General features: G+C 40.6%; 1 protein-coding gene across 1 annotated transcript in view; it reads right to left on the reverse strand.

The window, feature by feature from the left end:
• Window positions 1-3,884: 3,884 nt before the first annotated feature.
• LOC137375278 (transient receptor potential cation channel subfamily V member 6-like) overlaps window positions 3,885-13,925 on the reverse strand; it is a 48,406-nt gene continuing 38,365 nt past the window's right edge. The window contains exons 12-15 of the mRNA XM_068042197.1: window positions 5,926-5,992; window positions 4,881-5,149; window positions 4,122-4,231; window positions 3,885-4,029 (exon numbers count right to left, since the gene is read on the reverse strand). Coding sequence (XP_067898298.1) covers window positions 3,885-4,029; window positions 4,122-4,231; window positions 4,881-5,149; window positions 5,926-5,992 — 591 coding nt within the window. The remainder of the gene's footprint in view (window positions 4,030-4,121; window positions 4,232-4,880; window positions 5,150-5,925; window positions 5,993-13,925) is intronic.

Below are 13,925 nucleotides of genomic sequence, written 5' to 3' on the forward strand. Positions count from 1 at the left end.
AATCCAGAGAGCGAGAGTTCAAATCCCACCACGACAGTTTGAAAATTTGAATTCGATTTGAAAAAAATCTGGAAATAAAAGTAAATGTAATTGTTCTAAAACCCAACTGGTTTACTAATGTAGGAAAGCTGCTGTACTTACCTGATCTGGCCTATATGCGACTCCAGTTCCACACCAATGTGGGTGATTCAAAACTGCCCTTTGGAAAGGCCTAGCCTAGAAAGTCACTTAGCTATATCAAACTGTTAATTTTTTTTCTTTCTATACAATGTTACCTGTATTGTGTTGATATATTCATTTACCACTTTTCTGCTTACTTATTTTACCCAACTCATTCTGTAAGTTTTGAGCTGCCTCCTCTGATTCCATTAATATAAAAGTAATAGAAGTTGAATGATGGGGCATTTAAGAACAATATAAGTGTTCATGAATTCACAATGAAACTCAATTTCTGTTCGTATTCCATGACAAATGGCTGGCATCTGTATAAAATGAAAAGTTTTAAACTTCAAGTGACCCACTTGGAGCAAGGACAGACTAGTTGACTTTAAGTAGTCCTTCCAATAGACTGTATACAATTTAGTCTGTAATGGACTATCCCCAACATATCTCCTAATGGAAGAAAACAACCAAGTCAACAGTTGAGTGCAGGTAAGATTCTGAAACTTTCTTTGGCATCCAAAGGAAATTGAATTGAAATCAAACAAAAATATACATCTCAGAACCGTTCTGTTTCATGGCTGGCATTTCCAGAAAAGGCAAGGTAGAATTTAACCTTCACTATTGGGTAGAAAACTGGTGGTAGTGGATTGATGCCCATTATACATCCTGCTGAATTTCCTATCCATTGAAGTCAATGTAAAATGGGCAGCTGATCCATTAATGCTATTTTGCAACCAACCAAAGTTGAATTTCACTTCCTTTGTTTCCGATACAAATTGGGTAGAAACCTGGTTTGAAGAGTTATAATATAAAGTTGGGGGAAAGGTAGACTTAGATTTGGGAAAGGCAGCATATTAAAGGACTTTGGATAGGAAAGGGAAGTTGGTGATAGGCTAGTACTTTGCAAGAACAGAGGAGCCAAGGGTGGAAGGAGAGGAGGGGAAATATTGGAACCTATCCCCAAAGGCAAAAATGTAACAACAGCTTGCCAATAATTTGTTTAAAAAGCGTGGCATGGGGAGCAGGGGGTGGGGAGGGGAGAGGGGCGACCTCTGCATTTTGAACAGTTTGTGGGGGGGGGCGGGGGAAGGTCAAATTGTGCAGGTAAGTGTTTTTTTTTGGGGGGGGGGAGGGTAACTATTATATGTAAGTGCTATGGGGGGTGGGGCAATTCTTTTTGTAGTGTACCCGGGGGGTGGGGTTGGTGGGGAGTGTACAGCTTTAAATTTTTTTAATTTAATGGCAGGGCTGGCTGCTCTTTAAAAATGCTCCAGCACCTGTGCAGAGGCAGCTGACGCTGTTGCTGGTGTCACAGAGCCTCCACTACGTGATTGGTGGGGGAGGGGGGGGGGCCTGACCAGCGTCTTATCTTGAGCTGCTGCATGGTAGATCACGGCGGCATGGCAGTCTGTGACCAGTGCATATGGGAGAATAAAATTCAGCCCATATAGTCAGATTTAGCAGTATCAGGAAACTATATTGCGAGAGTACATAGCCTTCATAGATAAGAAAAAATGAGATTAGCTGAAAAAAATTATTTCATTTCCTTTATTTTTGATCCTCCTTGCTCTATAAATAGTCCATTATTTAACATTGCAAGCTGTTACGCATCTTGCTGATGACATATACGCTGAAATTTACTGTAGTATGGTAAAATAAATGATGTGTCAATATGTTGGCCCATAATGATTACTATCGTTGCCATTAAAGAAACAATTCCATTGCAAAATTACAGGTATCTAACATTTTGTTTGTTGATTGTAAAAGCAATGAAAAAGGACTCAAAATACTTCTTTCTTGAAAAAAGAAAAATATGACTCTCACTGTCTTTATAATAACCTGCTGCATAGGGGTAAATAGATAATCGGCGGCTTATCAGTGATCAGTGAGCACACCAGAGTTGTGAAACTTTGGATAATCCAGTTATCCTTAATCTTTTCATGTTGTGCTTTTGGACAGAGCTGCTCACAATGCAGTCGCCTCTACAGTGGGGAGACCAAACATAGATTTGGTAACTTTGCTGAACACCTCCGCTCAGTCCGAAAGCATGCTCCCGAGCTTTTGGTTGCTTGGCATTTCAACACTACACGTTGCTGTCCTGCCCACATTTCTGTCCTTGGCTTGCTGCAGTGTTCCAATGAACATCAACGTAAGCTCGAGAAGCAGCACCTTATCATTCGATTAGGCACTCTACAGCCTTACGGACTCAACATTGAGTTCATCAATTTCAGAGCATGACTGGCCGTTTTTTATTTCTTTTTAAAAATTATTTTATTTTATTTTGGTTTTAACCATGTGCCTGTTTTTCATGTTGTGCTTTTGGACAAAGCTGCTCAGAGTGGCACAGTGGCGCAGTGGTTAGCACCACAGCCTCACAGCTCCAGGGACCCGGGTTCGATTCTGGGTACTGCCTGTGTGGAGTTTGCAAGTTCCCCTGTGACCATGTGGGTTTTTGCCGGGTGCTCTGGTTTCCTCCCACAGCCAAAGACTTGCAGGTGATAGGTAAATTGGTCATTGTAAATTGCCCCTAGTGTAGGTAGGTGGTAGGGAATATGGGATTACTGTAGGGTTAGTATAAATGGGTGGTTGTTGGTCGGCACAGACTCGGTGGGCCGAAGGGCCTGTTTCAGTGCTGTATCTCTAAAATAAAAATAAAATAAAAAATTATTCTGCTATTAACACTCTCTCTGGACTAATGCTTTGTCTTTCATCACAACCATTAACATGCTCTTTGCCTTTGTCCCATGACATCTTTGTTAATTAATCTCTCCTGCCCTCTGCCCTATCACACACCTTCCCTTTTGTTCTCTTCCCCACTACCACCAACCCCTTCACTTGCTTAAAACCTAATAATTTTCTAACCTTTGCCAGTTCTGATGAAAGGTCAAAGATCTGAAATGTTTATTCTGTTTCTCTCTCCACAGATGCTGCCTGGCCTGCAGAGTATTTCCAGCACTTTTTGTTTTTATTTCAGATTTCTAGTATCTACAGTACTATGCTTTTATCCTTAATCTTGTCTTATTATGGCCAGTGATTCTCTGAACTTTCCTTTCCTGTTTCTTCTAAAGTCCAAGTATGCAGTCCTATGAGCTAAACGGTATTGAAATCTGAGTCTAACACTCTAACTTAATCTTTCACTGAACTTCATTACATCCTTCACTCTTTCCACTTTCCTATAACTTAAATTACTATTTCCTAGTTTAACTCATCTCTTTTGCTCTTTTTGACCTAAATTTCCCAATAAAAAGAAACTATTTAACATTACAATAAAAGGATAGCTTATCATATATTTCCCTACAGCTATCTGGTCATTTACTGTGTAGATTCCGGATACCTATTATTCTATTTTACTATATATTTATACCATTCTTACTATGGAAAAGGAGATCATGTCAAACAAAAGTAAATTGCCACTTCCGGCTTTGAGGTCCAATCGCATAGAGCCTTCTGAACCAAAGGTTCCTACATAAAGAGTTGTAGGAATGTTGATATCCTCAGGAAAGCAGGCTTTACCCTTTGAGCTATAAAGTATAAAGAGATGGCTCCACTAAGATTATTTGTGGTTAAGGAGCTACGTAATTTTTTTAGGGGAAATAGCTGGTTTTGATCTTTTTTCAACCTCTATATTTATCGGAAATAACTAACATCAAAGATTTAGCAATTTTAATCAAAGCACTAGTTCATTTAAGAATAAAAAGGGATTGATTCATTGTTGATATTTCCTACAAAATGGTAGATTCAGAAGAATCTTTCATCTTTATGATTTTTCCAAGATTTCTTCTCACCACATCCCATCTTATATTTTGTGAATATCTCTGTGTGCTCATTCCGGCTCCCCCTTCTGTCTCAGGAAGAATCTCTTCAACCCTAGATTAAAAATACAGTTTAGATAAAGGAAACATATTTTCAACTCAGAAGTTATGAATAAGAAAAATCTGGAAATGCAATTTTTTGAATACCCAATATACCACTTGTCATCATCAAAGCCCAGCGATCTTCCTGGAACTCCAGAGCGGATCTTCAAAAATGCTGGTATTCGTTGCTCTAGAAGTAGTATGGTAGCTGCTATCTGAAAAAGAAAACGATCAATAAAAAGCAGATAAGAAGATTGGACAATATACACAAAAGCCTTGATTCACCACTTGGTTTCACACATACATAGACACAGAAAAATTGCCATTCCTTTGCTATCGCTGGATCAAAATCCTGGAACTCCCTTCCTAACAGCACTGTGGGTGTACCTACACCACATGGACTGCAGTGGTTCAAGAAGGCAGCTCACCACCAGCTTCTCAAAGGCAATTAGGGATGGGCAATAAATGCTGTCCTAGCATCCCATGAAAGAATAAAAATAAAATACTGCTAACCTCTGCAGTATTATACAGGCACAGAGATTGGAAAAAAACTGATTAACCTTGCTGTAAACATGAGTTAGGTTGATTACAAATTAGACTTTCTCTTATAAGTTAAAAAAATTCTTATTTAATGCTTTAAGTTGCTACAGTGATTAATTAGTCGTGAAATAAATTGATTCAGCATATCACAGAATATAGCCACAACAAGGTTGTGCCAAAAGCAAAGGCAGTCTATTCTAAAAAAATGTGCTTCTAGGTCTCAGTATAGATTACATTACCTTCCTTTTGATCACATTATCTGCTTGCCACCTCTTTATTTAGTCTGCTGTGGCTCACAAACCACATTAAAAAAACAGAGTGTACCTGCACTTTCCATAGCTCCTCTGTTTCTGGTGCAATTCTCCAGTATGTATCATCCATCATCGCAATCAGCAGATTTAATAGTAGGAGATATACAAAGAGCATATACATGACATAGGCAATATATATATTGGTGGGAGTAGGCTTATTATAAGGAAGAGGAATATCCATCAATCCCATCATCAGCTCAAAAGTGGTGCGCAATGTCATTGAAAAGTCGCTAAAATACGGATAATCTGCCAGATCCAGAGTCCGAAACAAAAGGTAAAATGCTGCAGGAAAGAAATAAAACACAAAAGTCATTCATGAAAATGTAAAGCTTTGAATTAAAATTTCTACAAACACTGCAGCATCCTGAATGTTGTTTTATTCATTCTTTGGAAATAATTTATTGATTGTCAGTAAGATCTACCCAGGATCAACATAAATTAAAATGCCCAAATTAAACTTCTGGCATTTCTATGCCATATATTACATTAAAAAAAAAGTTGAAATCAGAAGAATTTGGTTACTAATTCTTACACTACAACAAAAGAAAGGATCAGAAATTGTAATAGTTCCAGCAAAGTATTGTTATATTTGTACCTAAAATCAAAGTACTGATGATAATAACCAACATCAAATCATATATTGTAACATATTTAGCAGGGATTCCAGAAAATGTTCAGTGTGAACATAAAATTAAACAGTGGAGAATGACCTGTTAGCAAAACTGAATAAATGAACCTTACTATTTTAATACAGTGCAAATGCGTCATCAAGTGTTCCTCTCACCTGACATTCCGGCACTTACACCATTAGAATGGGCATACACAGATCATGCACATGAGGTCCTGCAACTAAAATTACTTTTAAAAACAATTTTTAAAAAACTACACATGATTGATGTACAGATGACCACACACAGTCCCACTCTAAAGTTCCTCTTCACCTCCAGCAACGGTTCAGCTTATGAAACCAGACCAAAACATTCAGCGTTTCAAGCTGCAATTCTATTTTCAAATAGAAAGGGGTTAAAATTGGCTATTTATTCAGATGAAACACATACCAAAGGTGAATCCAATGATGCAGATAAATACCAGACAGCACCAATGCATAAAATCTCCAAATATTAGCTGTAAGTAAATAAAAATCCACAACTGTGATGCTCATGTACAATGGTACAATTTTACATAGATTATTTTACTGTGTTTCTCTCAGTGTACAAGATGACTAAGTGTCCTAAGACCATTAATCATAAAAAATGTAAATGTAAAGGATAAATATGTAAATTGACACTCTAAATGAATTCCCCCACAAAAAACATGCACATTTATCTAAACTCATGAATAAACAATGTCCTATATTTTATCTTGATTATTTTATTTTACAATAACATATCACATTCAAAATTCAAACTTTTAAGTGCAAGCCCCAACAGGAACCAATATCCATTAACCCAGTGGAAAGGGTTACCTCCAGAAATAAAACTCTATCTATATTCTCCAATTCAGACTTTTCTTCTGTCTTGTGTTTTCCAAACAACTAGTTAACAGAAATTTTGTGAACAAAACCATAGTTAGACAAATATAGCAGATGATAAACATCATTTATTTGCCACTTCCTTAAATTTTAAATGAGGAATGCCACTGGGAATAAAAATGCTTTTGTTTAGTGTGATTTGGGATTTAATGGGCAAGGTTTTCAATATGCCTGATGGCATAAAACTGGTGTTATGATCAGCCACCCATTATAGATGAAAGGTCATCGAGCTGAAACATTAACCCTCCTTCTCTCCCAACAGATGCTGCCAGACCTGCTGAGTATTTTCAGCATTTTCTGTTTTTATTACTTCAGTTGTAGATACTGTTCCATTCAATTTCCATTGATTTCAATGCCAGTTTTATGCCTGGAGTGCAAGGCGAAAAGCTACCACAATATGCCCGAGGAAAAGGATGGAAGACTATTGTTACATTGCCAAGTTCTGCCATAATCCAGAAGGTATATTGGGCAAATGAATTGAATTTTGTTATGATCCTGGTGGGGTTTTTTTATTCAGGAAGTATGCAGCGTGTCTTTCAGAATAAGCAAGCCACAGGAGTTGGAGAAGGTGCATCCTGGTTGCTGCTGGATATAGCCATACAGAGAGGGAGAACAAGTCAGCCCCAGAAGTTACCAAGGAAAGTGCATCTTGGTTGCCCCAGATACAGCCATCTGGAGACCAAGGACAGGATATACAATGTTGCCATTTAATTTTGAAATTCGTTGAAAATCTGGGTTTTGCAGAGACATTTGAGACACAGACTGTTTGCCAGCATATACTGAAGGAAATAGGAGAGTTCTCCCTCTGTCTGTTTAAACCCTATTTATTATACTCTCAGAATTCTGAAAAGTCAAGCCAGATTAATTTCTTTAAAAAAAACAATTACTTTAACTACTGAACTGTAATTACTGTGTTCGTGGCTGGAAAAGAAGAGCATCACTTCAACTGTTGAATTAGACTACTGACCGTCCTACTATTGAAGCACCTTCCCCCACCCCGCCCCCCCCCACCATCGGATGGCTGCGAGGACTTCAAGCAACCTCTGACGATTCCACATTAGAAGATTCCACTTCGGCAGGAGCGTAAATCTGCAAGAACTTTGTTACTTTTTTAAAAATGTTGTTTATATCTTAGAAGTGTCTAAGAAATTACTTTTCTCTAATAAACTGTTAATTTGTTGATCTAAAGATACCTGGTTTGGTTCGCTTCATTCGGGGGATTAATAGATGGTTCAATTCGGCTGTGATTTTCTTTAATTTGGACAGTTTAAAGTGATATGTTAGGCGATCTGTGGAGGGACCTGTCAAATGGTGGGAAAACCACAACCTACCATAAAACCAGGGGATGAAGTATTAGTGTTAGAACATAAGAACTAGGAGCAGGAGTAGGCAATTCAGCCCCTCAAGCCTGCTCCGTCATTCAATACGATCATGGCTGATTTCATCTTGGCTTCAACTCCACTTTCCTGCCCATTCTCCATCATAGGGAGAAACATTAAAAACACGGTTCAATGGCCCATATAGAGTGATCAAAAGAGTGGGTAAAGTGGACTATTTGATTGACACCCCTGATCGCCGGTAGAAGAACCAGTTGTATCACATCAATATGCTCAAGCAATATTATCGCAGTGGGGAGGAGAAGCTAGGACAGGTATGTCAGGTAATCAGGACTGTTGAGAAAGAAAAGGATAGTGAGGATAAGGCAGAAGCAGGCCGAGGAAATTCTCAGGTTCAACTTCCAATAATCCGACTGGCGAATACAGAATGGCTAGGAAAATTAGACAATATGCTTTTACACTTAGAGGCAAAACAACGTGAAGACCTAACCAGGCTTTTCACAACATTTCAAAAAGTTTGTGGGGATAAGCCAGGATGTCCAACTTTAGCCACACATGATGTGGGTGTAGGGAGAACCATTCCTTTAAAACAACATCCTTGCTGCTTAGGTCCAGACAGACAGGCCCAAGTGGAAGCAGAGCTATAATGCATGCTGAAGGGCAGCTTAGTTGAACCTAGTCAGGACAGCTGGAATTTGCAGATGGTCTTGATGCCTAAACCTGGTGGGTCGGTTCAAACTTGCGTAGACTCTAGAAAAGTAACTGCGGTAAGGAAGGCAGACTCCTACCCAAATTCTTATTTAAAGGACTGTATGGACAGAGTGGGCAACGTCATGTGTCTTAAAGAGACAGATGTATTGGAGGGATATTGTCAAATTCCTTTGACACCCCAGATAAGAAAAAATCAGCTTCTGTTTACACCGGACAGGGTTTTCCAGTGTCAAGTGATGCCACATAGATTAAGGGGTACTCGAGAAACTTCTCAGAGAATAGTGAACCCAATAGTGCTCAGTGCTCCTAGCTGTGCAGCTCACCTGGCTGAGGTGATGGACAATAGGGACACTTGGAAGGAAAACATGAAACAACTGGAAAACTATGCTTGGAAATTTGAAATGAATTAATTGGACAACCTTTTGCAAATTTAAAGCCAAATGTTCTGGTGGAACTTGTTGTTATAATCTTGCAATTTTAGAGAATTGTATATCTGCAAATGTGAAAAAGTTAGTTTTTTCAATTACTATTTTTTGCATTGTAATGAAATGTATTTCAGGAATGGCGTTTCATTCCGCCAGAGGTGGCGATATTATGATCCTGGTGTTTTTTTTATTTGGGAAGTATGCGGTGTGTCTTTAAGTTAGAAAAGGATCAGTACTGCTTTAAAAACAAGTAAGCCTCAGGAGTTACAGAAGGTGTATCCTGGTTGCTGCTGGATATAGCCATACAGAGAGGGAGAACACGACAGCCCCAGAAGTTACCAAGGGAAGTGCATCTTGGTTGCCCCAGATACAGCCATTCGGAGACCAAGGACAGGATATACAATGTTGCCGTTTAATTTTGAAACTGGTTGAAGAACTGGCTTTTGCAGAGACATTTGAGATACAGACACACAGGGCTGGATTTTACGTTGGGCGGACCGGAGCTGGCCACCAAGGTAAAAGGCGGTGGCGAACCTGCTTCTGCCTTGCCTGGGGATCCACCCCACATTTTACAGGGCCCCAGGCTTTAATTGTTCCGAGGTGGGACTTCCACCCGCTTGAGGGAGGAATTCCTGCCTTATTGAGCTGCTGGCCAATCAGCGGGTCGGCAGCTCTTAGTCCCATCAGTGCCACCAGGAGTGGTTGCCACTGCTGGGACTGTAGCCCAGCTGACCTCAGAGGAAGACATGGAGCGGGATTTAAGGTGAGTTTTGGTTGTCTCACTGGGGTAATTGGTCGTGCCCGGCGAGGCAAGGGTGGTCGTTTGGGGGGCAAGGGGGACGTGTTATGTCCTGGGAGTGGTTGGGGAAGCAGGGGGTGGCCCTTCGCTTATCAGCGCCCACCCCTGGGGCGCTGAGAAGCCATCTGCCTTTACCAGGTGGCTTTTCCCGGCTCTAGGAGGCCTGCTTGCCACGCGTAAACTCCGCGTGGCGGCGGGCGAAGACCCTTAAGTGGCCACTTAAGGGCCTGAATTGACCTAGAACGGGCAGCCCATTTTTTGCACCCCCCCCCAATCCTACATAAAGAGGGGTAGAGGCGGGAGTGGGTTGGGAAAGCCTCCCGGAGCAGCCCACTCCATGTTACGCCACCATCTGACTTATTGGGGTGGCGTAAAATTCTGGCCATAGACTGTCTGCCAGCATATACTGAAGGAAATAGGAGCGCTCTCCCTCTGTCTGCTTAAAGTCCTATTTATTATACACTGAGAATTCTGAAAAGTCAAGCCAGAGTAATTTCTTAAAAAAAAAATTACTTTAACGACTGAACTACAATTACTCTGTGCATTGCTGGACGAGACGAAGAGCATCACTTCAACTGCTGACTTACTGTCCTACTGTTGAAGAACCTGATTTTTCCCCATCGGACAGCTGTGAGGAATCAAGTAACCTTGGACTATTCCACATTAGAAGATTCCACTTCGGCAGGAGCGTAAATCTGCAAGGACTTTGTTAATTTTTTTTAAAAATGTTGTTTATATCTTAGTAGTGTTTAAGAATTTAGTTTTCTCTAATAAACTGTTAATTTGTTGATATAAAGATATCTGGTTTGGTTCGCCTCATTTGGGGGGTTAATAGATGGTTCAGTTCAGCTGTGGTTTTCTTTAATTTGGACAGTTTAAAGTGATATGGTAGGTGATCTGTGGAGGGACGGGACTGAATTGACAGTGTGTTTCTCCCACTGCAATCAGAATCATATATATTTTGATCGGGGGCTTTGTCTTGAGCAGTCGGTCATAACAATTTACAAAAATTAAAGTGCATCAATGCAATATCCAGAATGGGACTCTTGGATTTCATTCTATATCCTAAGAAACATATTGTTGCAACAATAAATATGTTAATTATGATTTTTTGCTTTTTTCGAGCAGAGAAAAATAGCATCTGTTCTTTGCTTAAATTTGTGACAATTCAAAAACTCTTCTTGTTTAGTTTTGTTTAGAGATACAGCACTGAAACAGGCCCTTCGGCCCACCGAGTCTGTGCCGACCATCAACCATCCATTTTATGCTAATCCTACACTAATTTCATATTCCTACCACATCCCCACCTGTCCCTATATTTCCCTACCACCTACCTATACCAGGGGCAATTTATAATGGCCAATTTACCTATCAGCCTGCAAGTCTTTTGTCATGTGCAAGGAAACCGGAGCACCCGGAGGAAACCCACGCAGACACAGGGAGAACTTGCAAACTCCACACAGGCAGTACCCAGAATTGAACCCGGGTCGCTGGAGCTGTGAGGCTGCGGTGCTAACCACTGCACCACTGTGCCGCCCATAACATTCCTAACATTTGCTGGACTTAATCTTACTGTTGTCGATAAAGAGAAGCATTGCTTTACCAGCAGAGATTTTTGATTCAACTTGGCGTAAGTGTCTCTACATCATAGGCTGAATTTTACCAGCCTCTCGACGCTGTGGGTCGCGGTGTGGGGGGGCGGTAAAATGCTGCGGGGAGAGGTCAGCATCAACTGTGCATCGAGAAGGGCCCGCTGCATATTACCGGCGGCGGTGGGACCTCGGTGCAGCTTCTCGCCGCCAGGCGGCGGGCCTTTCACCTTCATATTAAAATGAGGCTTAATGAAATGCAAATTTACCTACCTGCAGGTGGCAGCCGTCCCACTCCAATATTGCAGCCACTGTTCATGCTCAGCGCGCCTTCGGAACTCCGCACGGAGTTCCGGGTGAGAATTTGGTGGGGAGGAGGGAGGAATAGAATTTTCAGGGCGGGAGGGGTGGAGGAGCAGGGAAAACATTTTTCATTGGCTGTGGGGATGGTGGGAAGGGGTTGAAGGGCAAAGAGTGGAAAGTTTGGGGTTTAAAGGTCAGGACTGTCAGTAATGGTTTCTCGGGGGTGAGAGGGAAATACATCTATTTTGTGACCATTGTGGGGTGGAAGTAGCGCTTTCATGATGAATGTAATGGTTGTATTAACATTTAAAGTGCTGGTCCCTTTAAAGTTGAAAATCAGATGCCAGGGCTTAAAGCCCTTTAGAAATAGCGCTGGCGCTTGCGCGGTGGTGCCAGACACCTTTGCTGGGGTCGGCCGCTTCGCCCCTCTATTTAAATGAGCTCCCGCACGTAATATCGCGGGGGCTCAGGGATGGTGCATCCGCATGGGATGCACATCGTTCTTATAGTGCGCTGCCGCGAACTGCGGTGCACTCATAAAATTTAGCCCCATTTTACTAATTCACCCCCATTCTTCCTCCTGCTGCCAAAGAACCAGTGGTCAAGTGTGACTTGAAGAGCTTAGAAAACAGAGAAGTACAAATAACTTATGAAGACATTTATCCTTTTCATTCATTGGAGGCTAACTCTAGGTTATTGCAATACCCTGATCATTTGCGGCTCCCTGTCACATCATGCATAGAGTGACTTCTGTCCTCAGTAGAACAAAGCTCCAACTGAGTTTTTCTTTTTTACAGGCTATCATTTGAGCCAAATAAAATAAATTAATTTCAAAAATGATACGTACTTCCTACTGGGTTGAACATCTTGTTTACTTCAAGTGGCTCATGGCAGCTGAGAAAAATTGCTAGCACAATACCTATAGTGTATTATTACCTCATTCAATTTTGTTGTGACAATTTTTTTTTGAAGGGGAAATTTTGCTAAAGATTAGACGGAAATTACTTTTTCTTGGAAAACTTTTGCTTATCTCCTGAGGTACATGTAAAAGATCCCTCAGCATTATTAGAAGTCCTCTCAGTACACTGACCCTTGACTAACATGAGCAAAATGTAGCCAGATTAGCCAGTCACTAATCTTCTATTTGTGGGACCTTGAGTGCAAATCCGCTGCAAAATCTGCCTATATAATAACAGTGACTACACTTCAGAAGTAATTTGTTTGTTGTAAAATGCTTTTGGACATCCTATGTGATAACGAACTTTATAAATGCAAGCTCTTTCTTTTTTCTTACTGCTCACTGATGGAAATACTACAGATTGGTCCAGAATTTACTATAGCCAGTGAATGAGTAGACTCGCTGTTGTACAACTGATTGCCATAAGCTTTTGCATGTGAACTTGCTGTAAGTGGGAGATTGAAATGGCGCAGCATCCTCTAAAGGGCATCTGGGACCGGTGTGAACAGCTGGGGCTCAGATGGTAGCACTCCCACCTCTGTATTAGAAGGTTCTGAGTTCAAGCCCATTCCAGAAATTTGAGTGCAAAATCCAGGCTGACACTCCAGTGCAGTGCTGAGGGAGTGGGTGCACTGTTGGAGGAGGTATTAAACTGAAGGCCTGTCTGCTCTTTCAGGTGGATATAGAAGATCCCATGGCATTACTTCAAAGAGCAGGGAGTTATCCCCAGGGTCCTTATCAATATTAATCCCTCAATCAGCATCACTAAAAAGCAGATTGTCTTGTCTGTAACACATTGCTGTTTGTGGGAACTTGCTGTGCACAAATTAGCTGCCGCGTTTCCTACATTACCAATAGTGACCACACTTCCAAAGTACTTAAATTGCCGGTGAAGTGCTTTAGGACTTCCTGAGGTTGTGAAAGGTGCTAAAAAATGCAAGCCTTTTTTTAAGCAACTAATTAACTAATTAGCAACTCTCTTCAACTAATTAGTTTGAAGATTCTTAATGGACAGCGCAGGGTTTGAACCAGAAAGTATAAGTTAGAATAGTGAATTCAATTGCAAAATCAGGTAAAGAAACCAAAATAAAGAGAGGGAAAGAAAGATTGGAGTTAAAGAGTAAAAAAGAAAAAAAAATTGATAAAGTATCGATTAATTCCCATAATTAAAATTTGAAATAATAAGACTCACGACTCACTACTCACTTATTAATAGTTAACTTTCAGTGCCAGAGAGGTTGTTTGGCAGTAATTAAGACTTCTCACACCATTAAAAATGATATTTAGATTGAAATGGACGAGCCCTAACTTTGAGGTGAGTTTAATTCATATCTACCATGCAAGTACAGGAACGTCATGCTATCTAATGCATGTCAATGGTGTGTTAGATATCGAGATGCTGTCT

This window comes from Heterodontus francisci, chromosome 11, assembly GCF_036365525.1.
Source record: "Heterodontus francisci isolate sHetFra1 chromosome 11, sHetFra1.hap1, whole genome shotgun sequence".
NCBI classification, from domain to species: Eukaryota; Metazoa; Chordata; class Chondrichthyes; order Heterodontiformes; family Heterodontidae; genus Heterodontus; species Heterodontus francisci.